Source organism: Haliotis cracherodii, unplaced genomic scaffold (genome assembly GCF_022045235.1).
Source record: "Haliotis cracherodii isolate W230 unplaced genomic scaffold, xgHalCrac1.p SCAF_8, whole genome shotgun sequence".
Classification (NCBI taxonomy): Eukaryota; Metazoa; Mollusca; class Gastropoda; order Lepetellida; family Haliotidae; genus Haliotis; species Haliotis cracherodii.
In genome coordinates this window covers 59,779,881-59,799,108 of record NW_027266341.1, presented here as the reverse complement: position 1 = coordinate 59,799,108, position 19,228 = coordinate 59,779,881, and the positions used below count along the sequence as shown (strand labels likewise).

The 19,228-nt window shown below is 39.1% G+C and overlaps 1 protein-coding gene across 3 annotated transcripts in view; it reads left to right on the top strand.

The window, feature by feature from the left end:
• Positions 1-16,572, top strand: part of LOC139450443 (alpha-(1,3)-fucosyltransferase fut-6-like) — a 53,334-nt gene extending 36,762 nt beyond the window's left edge. For all 3 annotated transcript variants that reach the window (XM_071232148.1, XM_071232149.1, XM_071232147.1), the window contains one exon: positions 14,837-16,572. In XM_071232148.1, the coding sequence (XP_071088249.1) occupies positions 14,837-16,135 (1,299 nt within the window). In that variant the 3' untranslated portion in view covers positions 16,136-16,572. The remainder of the gene's footprint in view (positions 1-14,836) is intronic.
• Positions 16,573-19,228: the final 2,656 nt, after the last annotated feature.

The following is a 19,228-nucleotide window of genomic DNA, read 5'->3' as shown; positions in this document are numbered from 1 at the left end:
AACTGAATGATACGTGAATCTGCATAACTCGTGAGGATCACAATGACTTGATTATTTGTGATTAGTATTTAATAATTATACATATCTTGAATCGTAACGAGTTTGCTCTCTATCTGGAAACACATTACAAGTTTCTAAAAGCCGGATTTTACACCATTGAAACAAACGCAAATACAATAGGAAATGTATGCTGTGACCGGCTTTATGTGGTGTTTTCCGATATGAATTAACTTTGGGCTTTTATTTGATATGGAGCTTCAACTTTGAGACATATGATCACCGTGTATTGTTGTATGCACAAACACCATTATCCTGAATGCTCTGACCGGATTTTCTGACATTTCCAAGGCATTAAATAAAAAGCTGATCACAGAGTATTCGAATGCATTCCTTTTTATTGTAATAGTAGTGCTGAACTTTCTCAGTCCTTTCTAAGTGTACTAGGGTTTGAAATATGAACGTTTCCTTAGGTGGGGAAACATTTGTAAGTATATAATTTTCAAATGTTTTCAAGCCTTAGAAAGTTATGTATCATTCCGGATATCAAAGGTATGTATTTGAATAGTTTATGCTCATAATATCGGTACTAAAATAAAATGATGATACGTTTCCAATATTTTAAATATTGGGTTAACTATAATTTCACTTATACTGAAACCTTTGCCATCAGGGTTCATTAACCTTTCTGTGAAGGTTCTGGTTAAATAAAACAATATTATGCAAGCTGAAACGTTCCCATTAGCTCATCAATTTAATCGCTTCCCTTCACCAGGTTGCCAGTTCTCTTTGACAATTGAGTGGGAGTGTGGGAGACCAGGGCTTACGATAAATGACTGAGCCATTGAGCGTTCACTCACATGTTATAATTCACATTGGGTATTGATAGTTTGTTGCGGTATTCAGTGTATTATTACTCTCGTCCCGTCTATAGGATAATTATTAAATTTTCGCTGTGTGCATTGAAATTCCTGCATTCCGATTAACTAAATTGTTCACATGTTATTGCATTCCTTTCCCAAAGAATGTAAAAACCTTAAGCCATGTCCACCGAGGCGGACTACTTTTGTTACTGCGGAATGTCGGGGAATCCGTATATTAACATCTTGTACAGATCACCCCATTCCCCCTTCCCCTCCCCATACCCCATGGATTATAGTAGAATATATCACACGAGCACCTCGCATATACAAATATACATGAGCACCTCGCGTACACAAATATAAAAGCACGTGCACACGCGTCTTAGTAAAGCATTATGGTAGCCTTGACACATTCCATAAAATCACGTTCTTATCAAATATCATAAAGACATGTTGATCAGTTTGCATACATATTTAACAATGTTGGGGGAAGTGAATAGGATTTAGGTGTGTGCTGTTTCACCAATGAAGAGAACAATCTGCAAAATAACGGGACGGTTAAATGTGAGCCATAATTCTTGGGAACAATCGACGCGAATAGCTAGACGATTGTTGGTTGTAAACAAATATAAACCATGTCATAATTACTTATAAGCACCGCGCCAGGAAAAGTACCAGACGCCACGATCGCTTGCCCGCCAATATCACTGCAAGGAGAGAAAGGACTCCCGCTGACAGTGAGGAGTACTAATTAAACATTCCAGTAATGTTACACGCCACTATATCAGTTTTATTTGTAACTTGCTAATAATTTTGATCGGCTTTCTGCACATACAAAACAATTATAGAATAATACATAGCAATATCCCCCTTTACCAACATTTACAAAGCAACACAGTGCTCAACTTAAAACTCTTCATTTTGCACATATACAATAATTATACACGAATTATACATAACAATTATCTCCCTTTACTGATATATACAAAGAAAAACAATTTTTGATACATCATATATACAAACTTGTATATTTTTGTACATGTCATATTTACAAACTTGTATATTTTTGTATATCTCATCATTCCAAACTTGTATATGCTTTGGATATATCATCTTTCCAAAGCATATACAAGCTTGTATATATAGATTTCTTTTTTGCAGTGTTGTGATTTTATATAATACATGTCCTTCCCAGTACAATGCGTCAATAACGTATGTTTACTGATGGACATTGCCATCACAAAACCACAAACACTTCGTGAATAAGTAACGCGATACTGTTAAATACTAAGTACCTGTCCACATCGATTGCATTTTAAGTCTTCCTTGTTATATATCAGGACAAAAATAATTCATGATCAGCAGATAGTCCACTACCTGTGGTGTCATGTTTATTTCCTTACAAACGATTTTAGTAAAATGTGTACAAAATGTTTGAGATGTCAGTCACTTAAAAATCAGCAATATCTACTTTTCAAATAACCAACAAAGAAAACATTCAGCAGATATAAATAACAACAAACACAATCGGAATGGAACAAAACAAGAACATATATAATGAGATGCTGATATATTTCTACAGAACAGAGATGAAATATTTTCTTGCCAACACTATATGTTTGTGACTAAGACATTTTAAGGATGACTCGTTTCTTCTATTTCAAATAGGACACACAGTAACGTGTTGCGTGTACTTTGCTTGGGACCACCGTCCCGTGTCTGTCTATTGTTGAGGCGATCAGCAGATATAGCTCCACCCTTTCCAAGAACTGTAAGCAACAGTAAACTACAACTAGGTCACGTTAGGTCATTAATTGGAGTGGATTAAGCTAAACTTTTGTTATTGACAGGGAGGAACACAGCATACGGTTACCGCAGATAAACTTTAACCACTTGCAGAAATCTGCTACGTGTGTAGTGCAGGGTATATATATTATCTTATTATGAACGGACACACACAAAGTTAATAATCTGACTAATAACAACACCAAGAGATGAATATTCATCCCCTTTGACATGAGACTAATACATAAAGTTATGTCACTTTACCACCGTCCCATGCAGTTCGTGACGGCACACACGTTGTTGAAGTTTATATGATTTCATCTACATATTATTTAAGAAAGAACACATATAAAAAACTGTGCCATTGCTTACACAATGTTCAAACGTCTGCTAGCACTTCAAACTTAAAATGTCTCAGTTAACGTTAACGGTAAGGTAAATACAACCCGTGCTCGCAATCTACCCAGCTGACACTTGCAGGGTGACATGTAACCCGAAACCTTGTTCTAGGATGGGAGTAGCAATGTGGGAGAAATATATCCCCGGGGGCGTTCCGGTATTGACACTCGCGTGTCAACTCTAACTTGGCACAGGTTGTTTACATAACATTATATGTATTGGAAATGGGAAATGCAGACATCAAACTGGCGAACTATTCTCGATCATGAAACTCACAACAGGAATGAAAATTACACGATTGGATCAGTGCTCAGCAGTGATCTGCTGGTAACTGCAATACTTGGGTCAACATAACCTAGGCTGGGCTCAAACTGCCATATTCCCTGGGTCTAACATTTAACATTGATTTATTTTCTGACAGAACTTCTTGAACTTGAAATCGAGGAAAAAAACAGGAACTTCAAGAGTACATCTCTGAGAATTGTTTTCAATTTCCTTGAACCTTTATGTTCCTAGCAGTAAAGGGCAAGATTCAGAACGAAATATGCATTGTATGAATGTAATGCTGTCATCAGGATAGGAATAATCGGTGTATTGTTATATGTTATTTACGTTTTTCCTTGTATCACATCGCTCATCTACTATATTTAAGGTATACTAGGAAAAGCTTCATTGAAACAGTGTTAACCAGTGTGCAGTATCAATAAAACCAGACACACTAAACAGACAAGAAGTAGGACAACGTGAATTGAGTTCTATACTAAGAACATCCATCGATTTCATCTCCAAACATGAACATTTATTGAACTGGACAATCCCAATGTACCATTACGAGGCGGATAAGGTGTGTTTGTAATATAGATTGTTTTACTTCTTTAAAAAAATATACTACCTCGCAGAAAATGGGCTGATGTTTATCTGTTAGTTTGGACTTATTGGGAACCAACTGGTGGCACATTCTTTAGTGTGTTCATCCAGTGATACTGTGTGCAGTGTCCATTGTCGCCATGTGTGGTGATCTTGAGAATCTGATTGAATGCTTGTCCGATGTCAATTTGTATTTTTGTATGTGAAATTACAAAACAACCCATTAGAATACAGTTCGTATCTTTACTGCACAATCATGTCAGGACTTGTCTAATCAAGACGAGAATGTAAGGTATATATATAACAGCTACAGTCTGGGTTGGTGATCATACGCCAGGTCTGCACACCTACTGAACAAGAAGTGCTACCATGGGTTCACAAAACCCAAAAGAAAAGACCAGGTAAACGTCGATTGCCATAATAGTACATATGTTACATAAGAGTGGTGTTTATACCATTGGTGTTTGAGATACATTTTTGTATAAAAGGTCATTTATTGCTCTTCTGACTACCGCAGGATCACGAGATGTCCTTAAATTAGACATGTTGTGAACTTTCATAAAAGTTCAGCAATTCACATTCAGGGAATTCCAAAGTTCCATGGCAACCTGCAATGTTGATAAATGTAACAATGATAATTGAATGGGTAATTGCAACTGTACAGTTAACGCTGATGCAGTATTGCCAGGATGTTTGAACAAGTTGAGTTGTTACGGAAAGTATGTTGCCAATTTATTGTATTGATAGCTACTTGATAGTAGCAATGATATGCCGCCACTGAAATTGAAAATGGCGGAACGTGTACAGTGCTCTCATTGTAGACCTATGTTTATTTGATGGGACAAAACTGCATTTTACACCGAAATCGCACAGTATGTTCATCTCAATTCTACCTTGACCATGAAGTGTTCCTAGAATCGCCTACAGAGGTGGCAATAATGGTGTATACTAGTGCATATTACGGACAAGCATTATCAGAATAGCAGGAGTATCTGGTCTGTCAGAGCACGGCTGATAACAGACATCAGCCAGACAAGGAACTGCACTAGAGAGACACTTTTATATGATAGCACTTGTTGCATGTACGGTGTGAGCAAAGCCACCCCTTCGTTAATATGTGTCCATATCTATACAGATTGAATGATGAAGACTCTAAACATCGGTGACTATCCCCTTGGTGTCGTTTAAGTCAAATAACATTAATGTCCTTAAACTATATTAAAATGTAGATTAAACCATAATGGTTGTGAATATGAAGTAACAATAAATATGTTGGTAGGGTGTATTGGACATATCATTAGTAACGTGCATGTTATCTTGGCAACAGGATGTTTAGTACACAAATGGCTTCACCGCTCGCCTCAAACGTCACTGCATTGACACAACTGAAAACATCTGCCCATGTACTGCATTGACAGCTCCTTGGTAGTCCGCTACTGTAAGCAGTTATGAAACTGAAATAAGTGACGTGTGAGCGTCTGTCCGCCAAGGCAGGTTTGATCATTCATCATGCACTACTGATTCGTTTAAAGTATTGTTTTCATATTTGAGACCCATGTTGCCTGTTGATGTGGTGGGACTAAATTAAATTGACACCGAAATCTCAGACAATGTCAGTACAAGTTGTTAGTACTTCCAACTTTAAATGTCTAAGCTTAACTGGTGATACAGTGACGTTTCCATAACAATAACTTGATAATTAGTCCTACCGCCACAAACTTGACTAAGTCCTGATGTGTTCCGAGAATTGCCTCCTTATATGGAACAAAAAAATCCAAGGTAATAGAAACTACAACCCAAGCACTTATAGTGCCAGTGTAACATGCACTCATAGTGATAGTTGGACCTGCACTTATAGTTCCAGCTTGACCCGTACAGATTCGAGATGTCATCAGTTACATTTGCTACAAATCCCTCTCTTGTACGTTTGTGTTTCAAGCTGTGAAAATGCTAAGATTGAGAAGAGGAAAGGGTACATAGGTTGGGAGGAATACTTCATGGCCGTCGCTAAGCTCTCTTCACTGAGAAGCAAAGACCCCAATACGGGATTGCCTAAAAGTCGGGCCAAGAAAAGTCGGGCCGGGCCGGGCCAGCGGGTAACTAAAAATGGATTGCAGAATAATAAAACGAAACGTGCATATCTAGGCAGATCTCAAATGTCCAGAAACGGATAGTTTTGCTCATTTAATTGAGTTTGAATCAAAATGTATCTTCAGCAATGTAATAAACTGATAATTATAGCTACATACCGAGAGTTCATACCGAAAAGTCAGTGTCTTGATTGTGTCTTTATTTTGATGAGAAGGTTTCTCACCGACCTTAGCGTGCAGGGGTGTGATGTCCTGGGCAGGAATTCGAAATGACAGTGTTTTGACTACTCTTCTTTCATTAATTAACGTGTTTGGCATACCTAATTAACCTTTACTAATTCATGTTAAACCAACACAGGATGTTTTCTGTAAGTGGATATTCGCGAATGTCATAGGACTGACAAAACACGTGTTAATAACTGTCAAAGCGATTCTAAAATTACAACACATGCTTTACATCTATAGACTAATTATAATATCATATCTACCTATAAAACACTTTAGTGTCTCATATTGCAGTAGCAAACACGGTGCTCAAAAGTGAAGCCCTTTTCCCTCTACATTCTCTCTATCAGAAGTGTTTGGCTTGTGTTGGGTCCGACTTGGCCCGGGCGGTCAAAATCAACTTTAAACACACAGACGTATCTGCAAATGTGTTTACATCTATAGATTAGTGTTATATCTACCTAAATACCACTTTATAATGCCACGGTACATCGTATTTAAAGAAAACAAGGGGCTCAAAGTGAAGCATTTCTACTGTATTTTCTTAAGAAAATCTATGTCAGAAGTGTTCGGTCCGACTTGGCCCGGGCTGTCAAAATCAACTTAAACCTCACAGATGTATCATCAAATGAATTCACATCTATAGATTAGTATTATATCCACCTAAATACCACTTTATAGTGTCTCAGATGGCTGTAATTAAAGAAAACAAGGTGCTCAAAGTGAAGCCCTTTTCCCTCTACATTCTCAACATAGTCTCTCTCAGAAGTGTTTGGCTAGCGCTTGTGTTGGGTCCGACTTGGCCCGGGCTGTCAAAATAAACTTTAAACACACAGATGTATGTTCAAATGTGTTTACACCTTTGGTTTAGTGTTATATCTACCTATATACCACTTTATAATGTCACAGTTTATCGTATTTAAAGAAAACAAGGTGCTCAAAGTGAAGCCCTTTTCCCTTTACATTCTCAACATAGTCTCTATCAGAAGTATTTGGCTTGTGTTGGGTCCGACTTGGCCCGGGCTGTCAAAATCAACTTTAAACACACAGATGTATGTTCAAATGTGTTTACACCTTTGATTTAGTGTTATATCTACCTATATACCACTTTATAATGTCACAGTTTATCGTATTTAAAGAAAACAAGGTGCTCAAAGTGAAGCCCTTTTCCCTCTACATTCTCAACATAGTCTCTATCAGAAGTGTTTGGCTTGTGTTGGGTCCGACTTGGCTCGGGCTGTATCATCAAATGTGTTTTATATCTATAGAGAGCTATTAGCTGCAATACTGCTGATGTGGCTTTAAGCAATATTTACTCTCACTGACAGTGATTTTTTTTTCAGCTTCCGGACATTTTAATGTTTTCACTATCCATGAACATTCATGTACACAATTTCTTTTGTTAAATTATATTTATCATGTTGAGGGTTTTAAGTACATAGAAAACAGCAGCAAAGGGAGAGGAGTCTACTCTATTCTACATGGGACTTTGTGTATGTAAATTACACAGCATTTTTCAAATTCAAGTCATACATTTTCTTAATGCTACTTGGAGAATGAAGAGCATGAAAGAAGCATGACCACTGTGCATGACTACTAATGTGCGCATGCGCCTTGACCTTATTATATTACTCATGCGCACGGACAGCGTCCAGAAAACGAGAACGCGAGATCGCGAGAAAATAAGATGTCGCATACTCGCGTTCTCGCGATTTTGTGGTTTTGTGGCTTAATTTGACAAGTCGAGATTGCAAGATTTTTCATCATGTCCAAATGTCACATTCTCGCGTTGTCGATTTTTGACAAGAAGTGCTATGTATCAAAAACACGCATTCTCTTGTTTTTGTCATATTTAGCTCGTTTCCAAAGGTCGAGATGGCGAGAATGCGAGATCGCCAGAATGTCCCTTACAGTATTCCATAATTACCTATAGGAACATATTGTTTATACTCGTCCATGTTTTTAGACAGCATTGTGTTCTTTGTTCAGGTGAACAATTGACTTGTCCTTGCATGTGTTTGTGATGAGTGCCACCTGTGTGGCAGAATACGCTCACCTTTACGCGAACACCCGTTGGATGGCCTGAACCACTTCGGATTTTTATTCCACATCAGTCTGATACACCGTGATATAACTGAAATACTGTTCAAAGTGGTGTTTAATGCGATCACCGTAGTGTGTTACTGCAACTGTCCAAATTTTGTGTAGTGATGTTATGTAATATGTAAAATAAAGCATATTCAATTATCCAATTGATTAGAATATACTTGCGTCAGTGTATTTTATTAACGCCCAAAACCGTATTTGTTAAACACATATAATAACAGATCATATACACGCATGGTGCCTTGACTTACTATTAACTTTAATAGGCCATCCCGGAATAAAATAGTTCCCCCAAAAGCGCGGAACATCTGTTTTAGTTTGTTTACAAGAAATATATTAAAAAAAATATCCTTATTAGATGAGAAGGTCTGTTAAGAACTACCTCAGTAAGTCAATCACAATGACAGAGCGTCGTAATACATTAATATATTTTCATCAAGTACAATACGTCAAAATGGCCGACAAGATAAACGTGACGGGAGATATTTCCGAAGTTGTTAATTAACCTGTGGCGATTTCAAGCCTTTGTCATCACTGATCAATTGGCCGATCATTGAAAGATGTGTCAAATAGATACTTAGGTAAATTCATAGATTGCTGTAGATTGTCACTACGATAGTTCGGATTTTTTTGTTTTTTTTTCTCTAGGATGGGTTGTAGCGAGGGTATCCTTGAGTATGCCAGAGTATGCTAAGACGCTACGTTCAAAATTAAAGGGTCTAAATGATGAGAAACAACGCTTCTGTATGAATTCGTACTAGGGAATTCCCTGGGTTTACCCATGGAATGTGGAAGTAGTCAGTGCTTACGTAATTTCAAGAATACAGTCACGTGAAAAACATCATGTGACCCACCTCTCGTCCTATGGGTGAGTGAGTGAGTTGGGTTTAACGCCGCTTTTAACAGTATTACAGTTATATCACGGCGTGTCAGCTTAATGTGGGAGGAAAGCTCCAAGTGATGCAGGTCTCAGACGTTTACCACTTCGGTGAAACCCACGAGCACGGGTATGGTGCTGACAAACCTAGAAACATAATCTAGGCGAACCGGGATTCGAACCCACAATCATAGGTTTCTGGCGTGCCCAAGGGACGCAACTCGTCCTATGGAAAAGCTGTATATCGTGTAAACTTCACATTACAAAATTAGTTACTGTTATAACCAAATGAAACACAACCCAATATCCGATAGAGGTAACTGTGCATAGCGGAGGGATATGTTATCTCAATAAACTTGGTAACATGGTTTGGTTTGACTTCTTGGCGCGTGTCTGAATTCCATTAACATGTTACATATCCTTAAACTGACTAATCAGCAAATCTCGCTGCGCGTGACAGATACTAGAGCAAGGCATGCCAGAAATACGAAACCTAATGCTTCCGAAAGGAAGCCTTGGGCAGCACGTGCGTCGGGGGACCAGCGCCATCTGATTGGCCGTTAACAGTTGTACAAGGCGGAGCAAAAAGCATCGTTTTTCTGTCCATTTTACGCATGAAGACACTTTCTAGACGCTAACCAATTAATCAATTTTAATGAATTTTTAGTCGTTTTTCCGTCCAATGACCATATACGGAAAAACGACGTTTTCGTGTTAGCGGTGTTTGGCCTGAAGTGCAGCTTTGCATACATGGTTCGACCAATTTTATTTTTTTGAGAATGATACACCAAAATATTTATAAGAAGAAACACATTCTAATCTAACATCTCCATAATACCATTTTTCGACAACATTCCTCCCTTACTGAACACCATTACTTTAGTTTTGTCAAAGTTAATAGTTAATGAATATCTATGACAAAAATCTTTAAGAACATCAATGCGCTTCTGTAGGCCAAATACAGTACCAGCAATTAAAGTGACATCGTCCGCAAACAATAATAAAAAGAGTTGAAGAAGCTCTGGATGAAACTGGATTCCTGGTTCACATTTAGATTCAATTTCTAGAGCCAAGTCATTAATGAACATATTAAACAGGAAGGGGCTTAGTAAACAGCCTTGACGGACTCCAGTATCACATTGGAAATATCTGAAAGTTGGTTTCCATATTTGACGCAGGAGATAACATATTTATGAATAGATTGGATATTTTTATACATCTTTGGCGAGACTCCATGTACGTTTAATACGCGCCACAAAAAGCCTTCGAAAAATCTACAAAAAGTGTATACACTTTACTTCTCTTTTTACCTAAATATCGCTGAATGATAGATTGCAATATAAAAATATTGTCAGCTGTAGAGTAGCCCCGACGAAAGCCAGCCTGGAATTCGACATATTTATCACATGATTCACCCCAAAACTGTAATCTCTTATTTAATATGTTAGTGTAGACTTTACTGAAAGCACTCAGTATTGTTATACCTCTGTAGTTGGCTGGTATTTGAGTATCACCCTTGTTGTGGAGGGGGACAATAACTCCAAGTGTCCACATAGAAGGAAAGTCTGCAGTATTGTTATACCTCTGTAGTTGGCTGGTATTTGAGTATCACCCTTGTTGTGGAGGGGAACAATAACTCCATGTGTCCACATAGAAGGAAAGTCTGCAGTATTATTATACCTCTGTAGTTGGCTGGTATTTGAGTATCACCCTTGTTGTGGAGGGGGACAATAACTCCAAGTGTCCACATAGAAGGAAAGTCTGCAGTATTATTATACCTCTGTAGTTGGCTGGTATTTGAGTATCACCCTTGTTGTGGAGGGGAACAATAACTCCAAGTGTCCACATAGAAGGAAAGTCTGCAGTATTATTATACCTCTGTAGTTGGCTGGTATTTGAGTATCACCCTTGTTGTGGAGGGGGACAATAACTCCAAGTGTCCACATAGAAGGAAAGTCTGCAGTATTGTTATACCTCTGTAGTTGGCTGGTATTTGAGTATCACCCTTGTTGTGGAGGGGGACAATAACTCCAAGTGTCCACATAGAAGGAAAGTCTGCAGTATCCAACATTGCATTAAATAATAAAGTCAAGATTGGACACAGTGCATCCTGGTCATATTTAAACATTTCAGTTATAAGTTTATCTGCACCAGCTGATTTACCATATTTTAATGAATTAATAGAATTAATAACTTCCTCTTGGAGAATGGGAGAGTCAAGAATAGAATCTGCAAGCTGATCGGTGTTCGTATTTATACATTCATCTTCGGTGACTGTATCAGATTTAGTTTCAAACATACCCTGAAAGTATTTGAACCATTGGTTTATGTTAATGTCCGATTTTGGAGTAGGCTGAGTGTTAGATAAACGCTTCAACGAAGACCAGAACAGTTTACCATTATGTATATTATTAACTATTGCGCTTTTGATGTCTTCTTGGTATTGTCTCTTTTTTTCACGTGTAACATTTGTATATTGATTTCTTTGTCTTATATAATTATTTAACGATGGCTGATCTGTTTTTCGTTTAAAGGATTTAAGTAGTCTAAGTCTCTCCGAACGGTGATAACGACAATCTTTGTCAAACCAGGGTTGATCATAAATGTTAGTACCACCAGATCTTTTCATGCACTCTGCAGCAGAACTGATGGCTTCGGACAAAGTATGAACCGCATCATCAATGTTACCAGAACATATATCTTCCGTGCACTTTTCAACTGGGATGTTGAGTCCGTGTTACAGAGGTTATAGATTCTTTGTTGTCATTCCAGATGAAGCGATACTCTGCATTATTTGCACGTGCGCCTTGTTCGAGACGCTCCCGTTGATCAAGGTCACGTGACTGCAATGTACAGTGATTGACGCGTGTTCCGATTCTGTGTAGTTTCAACGTTGAAGCAGATTGTAGCATACCGAGGTATACTAGACCAGTTGTCAAGCAGATAACAGCACACCGAGGTAAACTAGACCAGTTGTCAAGCAGATAACAGCACACCGAGGTAAACTAGACCAGTTGTCAAGCAGATAACAGCACACCGAGGTATACTAGACCAGTTGTCAAGCAGATAACAGCACACCGAGGTAAACTAGACCAGTTGTCAAGCAGATAACAGCACACCGAGGTAAACTAGACCAGTTGTCAAGCAGATAACAGCACACCGAGGTAAACTAGACCAGTTGTCAAGCAGATAACAGCACACCGAGGTATACTAGACCAGTTGTCAAGCAGATAACAGAACACCGAGGTAAACAAGACCAGTTGTCAAGCAGATAACAGCACACCGAGGTATACTAGACCTAGTTGTGAAGCAGAGAGTAGTATATCGAGGTATACTAGACCTAGTTGTGAAGCAGACAGAAGCATATCGAGGTATACTAGACCTAGTTGTCAAGCAGATAGTAGCATACCTAAGTATACTAGACCTAGTTGTGAAGCAGACAGAAGCATACCGAGGTATACTAGACCTAGTTGTCAAGCAGATAGTAGCATACCGAGGTATACTAGACCTAGTTGTCAAGCAGATAACAGCACACCGAGGTATAGTAGACCAGTTGTCAAGCAGATAGTAGTATATCGTGGTATACTAGACCTAGTTGTCAAGCAGGTAACAGCACACCGAGGTATACTAGACCTGTTGTCAAGCAGATAGTAGCATACCGAGGTAAACTAGACCAGTTGTCAAGCAGATAACAGCACACCGAGGTAAACTTGACCAGTTGTCAAGCAGATAGTAGCATATCGAGATATACTAGACCTAGCTGTCAAGCAGATAACAGCACACCGAGGTATAGTAGACCAGTTGTCAAGCAGATAGTAGCATATCGAGGTATACTAGACCTAGTTGTCAAGCAGATAACAGCATACCGAGGTATACTAGACCAGTTGTCAAGCAGATAGTAGCATACCGAGGTAAACTAGACCAGTTGTCAAGCAGATAACAGCACACCGAGGTAAACTAGATCTAGTTGTAAAGGAGACAGAAGCATACGGAGGTATACTAGACCTAGTTGTGAAGCAGTATTCCAGAGGCAGAAGGTGGATTTCGGAAAGGTTATTACACGACTGATATTTGCTTTGCAATGTTTAGTTCAGATGTAGCTTTCAAAAAGTGTTTATTGTCTGTTTGTTGATTTTAAGAAAGAATTCGATTCAGTTAACAGGCCATTACTCTCATGAAGTGTGAAAGGCAGCTTAATCTCAGTATTAAGAAATATGTATTCTGACATTCTGTCCTCAGTTCGGCTTTCCGACTGATCAAATGGGGAGTATTTTGAATCTCTGTGTAGTGTACGACAAGGCTGTGTTTTAAGTCGTTTTCTCTTTCCCATGTATATAACATGCTGTCATACTGCAGAACGGTCTTAGGGGTATATTGTAGACTATTTTTAGGGATTTACTTGTACTGTTGTATGCCAAGGATCTATGTTTATTTGACGATTCTGTCATTGGTTTACAGAGGAAGATAGATCTCTTACATATTTATTACTGATTTTTGGTCTAGCGGTATACCAGTTAAAACAGCAACTACAACTACAAAAGACGAAATTGCAGTGAAAAGTATATATATATGAATCACTGAAAATGAGTAACGACACCAGTTACGCATGAGCAGGCACAACAAATGTTTGTAACAGATACATGGTTACAGCATCGTCCATTCATTCATTGATTCATCAGATAAATAAACATCAACAAACGAACAAGGGTGAGAAAGATAATAAGGTTAAAGTTTTATAGACAGTTGCAACAAATAAATATAATACACAGATATAATAGACATTTTACATGTAAAATCGACCCGTGAAGATTCCATGCTTCCCGTAAAAGGCGATCGGATGGTAAGGCTCGTTTACTTGGTTGGTGTATGTCATCGTATCCGAATTACGTGGATCGATTATCATGATGTCAATCACTGGATTGTCTGGTCCAGACTCGATTATTTACAGACCGCCGTCATATGGCTGGAATATTGCTGAGTGCGGCGTTAAACAACAAACAAACAAACATCTAAAATACAATACTGCAGTTCTGTCAAATACACACGGGCCGCTTCCGTGGTCTAGTGGTAAAGCGTCCGGCCGGAGAGCGAACGAGGTTCGATCCCCGGCCGCGTCATATCAAAACACGTTAAAAGATACTACTTACAGGTACTGTCTGGCGCTCGGCATTAAGGGGCCAAAACAAGGAGTGGTCGGCTCGGAGTCAGTATGACATGGTATCTCAGTGGGCTAGCTCTATAAATCGGCATCAGTCCGGACTAATAGTACAAGCAGCCACACACACACGTGCATGCACGTAGCTATAAAAGAGCCATAGTGTACGCGATATTTAACCCCATTTCAAATATGTTAACTATAATCCACCCTGTGTGCATGATCAGCCTCAAAAGCAAACATCTTGTACAACCACCGATACCGGGATACTAGGGATCGGTCACTTTACTGGAGGAGTTATTGTCCATCTTGTGAAAGGTCAGGCCTGTACGTATTTAGGAATGCAGGTTAGAGAAAACTCCAGAATGTCCATATCAAAGACAAACTTCGAACAGAATATAAACGTAGACTTAAGTTAATCGTACTCTTATTCTTATCCTTGCAATAAATATAACTATTTTTCCATTTCCAGATGAAAAGCTCCAGCACACCCGGAAAAAAGACTGCTTTTATATTTCTCGTTGTGTCAGTCGCTGGTTTGTTGGTTTCCTTAATGTTAGGAAGAAAGTCAATGTCTCCTGGCATGACAAAGATGGCCCCGATGGAAGGGAAGGTCAACATCTCCAACACGGCCAAAATGATTATCCATCTTGAGTCTGCTGACGCAGTATCCGGATCTGCCTTCACTTCGGATTCGTTGAACGCAACATCAAACTCCAGGTCAGGTTTCCCTCGTAATACCATACGTTTTGAGAAGAATACAACTAAATTGATACTGTGGTATTTGCGACCAAATTATGTCCCACCCACCCACAAAGGAGAGTTACGTCCCTTGAAGAACTGTCCAGATTTAAACTGTCGGGAAACATCAGACGTGAAACTGATATCTAGAGCAGATGCAGTTGTATTTGATGTTCATTTTAAAATCCGACCTGACAATAAACCGATCAGATACCCAGACCAGACATGGGTATTTTTCGCCCAAGAATCTCCAGTTCACGTCAAGTCAAGAGTGTACAGAATGGACAAATGGAAGTCTTCCTTTAACTGGACATGCACCTACAGACGAGATTCCGATGTATGGATGCCATACGGAATTATCCTTAAAAATCCGAAACTGACCAAAAAGGATTACCGTAAAATAGCTGAGAGTAAAACTAAAATGGCCGGTTGGGTCGTGAGCCACTGTTCATGTGAAAGCAAGCGCAAAGTGTTTGTCAAGCGACTGGTAGAGCAAGGTATTCAGGTAGATATATTTGGAGACTGTGGAAAGAAATGCGGGAACAGAAGTAAAGAGGGAACAGAAACCTGCGAAGATTTGGCGTCCAACAATTATTCATTTTATCTCTCATTTGAAAACTCTCTGTGTGACGACTACATTACCGAAAAGTTTTTCCACATGTATAACAAAGATGTGATTCTTATAGCACGAGGGGGGCGCCAGTTTTTAAAAAGTCTCCCGAAAGGAACGTTTATAAATACGGATGACTATAAAAATGTGAAAGATCTGGCAGCATACTTGAAACGGCTACACGAAAATAAAAATGAATACATCAGCTTTTTAAAAAGGAAGGATGAGTATATGGCAGTGGTTGAAACGCTTACCTACAAACTTACTCCAACCTTCATATACACACATTTACAGTATATATCAGAACCCATGTGTGACATGTGCAGGAAACTCTTAGACATTGACAATAATAGGAACACATACCCCGATATATACCAGTGGTATAACGAGAATACGTGTGTTGAACCGACTGACCTTTAGATGTGGACATATGCGGTGGTCAGAGGTAATTATCGCGTGATAAGTCAAAGGTGTGGCATGGACTACTAAACTGGATGCGTGGATTAAATGGCCGAGGGTGTGCAGGTGCTAGTAGGTTACTAAGTTGCTAGTTAAGTACTTGAAAAAGCTACCGTTGCCAATGGCGATTAGCTGCTACCGCTGCCCGACCTTGGTAGCATATTTAATTATAAGAAACGTTATCACGCTGCCAAAACAAGCTGCCACTGCTGGCCTAAGACAGATACTGCTACCCGGCCCCAGATAGCATAGCCGACCAAAAGAGAAGAAGAAGAAGAAGAAGAAGAAGAAGAGGAAAAATATTTTATTAACGTGTCACCGGATGCATAAAATCGGTAACATTGCAAATATGACATGAATTAAAAGTACATCCTCCGACCAGCATTGGCCTACAAGACACGAATATACGTATTACATCAATAGTTAAAATATAAAATATAAAATATACATCAATGCATTTAAACGGGATTAATTGTGTAGTGACATGATATTAAAAAGTGTGTGACAACGACGCTTATACATTTTTGTTAGTAAAACGGCTAACTTATTACATATTGAATCATTATTCATTATATGATTCAACTGGTCTGCTGGATGAAGATGTAGGAAGGAGGGGTCTAAACTAGAACTGAACGACAAGTTCAATTCTGTCAAAACAATTGATTTTTCAACTTTGTACACCACGATCTCATTTTAAGGGAAAACTTACGATCTTGATCCTCGTCAGAGATAGATTCTATGTGAAAATTGGGGTTTGGACATTTAAGCATGAAGTCGGAATTCCCATGAATATTACAATTTCTTTTATCAGAGATTGTATGGTATACAAATGGTATTTTTTCGCCTTTATTGTTCAAATAAGCCCATTTAGCAATTTTTTGTGACAATTCGTAATTCCGTGTTCTGCATACGCTGTTTTTTTTTGCGATGTTGCCCTTTGGACTGCTGCGGAAATCAATCACTGACATCACCGAGGGTCTAGCCATGAGATGGACAGCTTCTGTTGTCAGTTGATGTTGTATGCTCCCTATGTTGTGGAGATGAAAGAAGCAAGACTCCAGAATGTTCATCAAATCAGTGAAATGTGTGAGTGTCTCCAGCAAGGATGTCATTAACGCCCATCCCTTTAAGCTTAAGATCATTACCGAAGCGACACTAGTGGCGTGAGAAGGGATGCAAGTAAAGTGGGACCACATTTGTAAATCGCTAATCTTCGTTGCTTACGCATTGCATACTGAGTTTTATGGCTATGATATATCAAAGTAGTGTTGCTTTATTGATGGGATGTGACTCTAAAACTGATTTAGTGTGACGTGACAACCACAAAAGGTACACAAAGTGCATAAAGTTTGAGAAGATTGTTTTGTTCATTTGATAACAAATGTTTATGATAAATACTTACAAAGCAAGAAATAAAAGAAGAAATTAAACTTTCAGAAACAGCACTGCTTGTTAAGCCATCAGTCTATTTTTTAAGGTCATCAGTTTTAATCAGATAGCTGTAACACATAGTCATAACAGATAGCTGTAACACATACAGTCATAACAGATAGCTGTAATACATAAAGTGATAAGGTCACGTGACTGCAATGTACAGTGATTGACGCGTGTTCCGATTCTGTGTAGTTTCAACGTTGAAGCGAGAACACAATGCAAACAGACGAGTTGTTGAGATCATTTAGTCAATGACACTTGCACCATTTGCACCAATAAATGTATATTCACCTTTGCCCGGGGGCGTTCGGGTAGCCTAGTGGTTTAAGCGTTCGCTCGTCAGGACGAAGACCCGGGTTCGATTCCCGACATTGGTACAATGTGCGAAGCCCATTTCTGGTTTCCCCCGCCGTGATATTGCTGGAATATTGCTAAAAGCGGCGTAAAACCATACCCACTCGCTCACTCACCGTTGCCCGCGTCATCACCACATCTGACTAAATAAATTTAGATTCATGGCACTGCAAAAGTTTAGTAGTGTTCTTCCAAATTGATTCACTATATTATCACATGGATATCGTGTAATGTGAGCGTTGTCATCGAGATCAGAGAAATCTTCTATTCTTAATCGTTCAGCAATGTCATTGGAGATAAAGTCTGCATCTGTACCTGTTCTGGCGTTGAGGTAGCCTCCAATCAACAGGTGTAAATCAACATAGTCATTTAGTACATTTAGTAGAGAGTCAAACAGTAGGCTTATACCACACTTGGATGGTTTGTTACTATACCAAGATGACCCAATAGGCCGTCAAAATATCCCTTTCCAGATTGAGCAAAGATTTATCTACGATAAAGAATATACAGTTCAGTTCGATAACATGGCTTTTCACGTATTGAATAAGTGAAGTTTTAATCAATACCCCCAGACAGTCTTCCAAATGAGGAAACTTTACTAGCTGGTAAAACGTATTGCTTATAAGCAGAGTGAGTGAGTTTGATTTTACGCCGCTTTTAGCAATATTCCAGCAATATCATGGCGGATATCACGACACCAGAAATGGGCTTCACACATTGTAGCCATGTCGGGAATCGAACCCGGGTCTTCGGCGTGACGAGCGAACGCTTTAACTACTAGGCTACCCGACCGCCCTTCTGATAATTAGAAAAAATATTGATCGCAAAGAGGTTTCTTACACCATGTTTCACTACGTGAAATAAAGTCGTGCCGTTTAATGAATTCGATTAAATGTGGATCATCAATTTTGGTTGAAAGTCCTCATATGTTCCAAAATAAAATGTTGTTTTGATGACTGTGGTCATCGGAGCGTGTAGGGCCGCGGCCACACCCCTAGCTGTTGTCATCGGAGCGTGTAGGGCCGCGGCCACACCCCTAGCTATGGTTAACGTTAACTTAGATCTGTTGCGTAATTTTGTCGACCACAATATAGAACAGCGTTAACACAACATAACACAACTGAGCTGTTCCCAGGTAGTAATTTATAGTTTATGAGGGGCCGTCGGGTAGCCTAGTGGTTAAAGCGTTCGCCTGTTACGCCGAAGACCCGGGTTCGATTCCCGACATGGGTAAATGTGTGAACCCATTTCTGGTGTCCCCCGCCA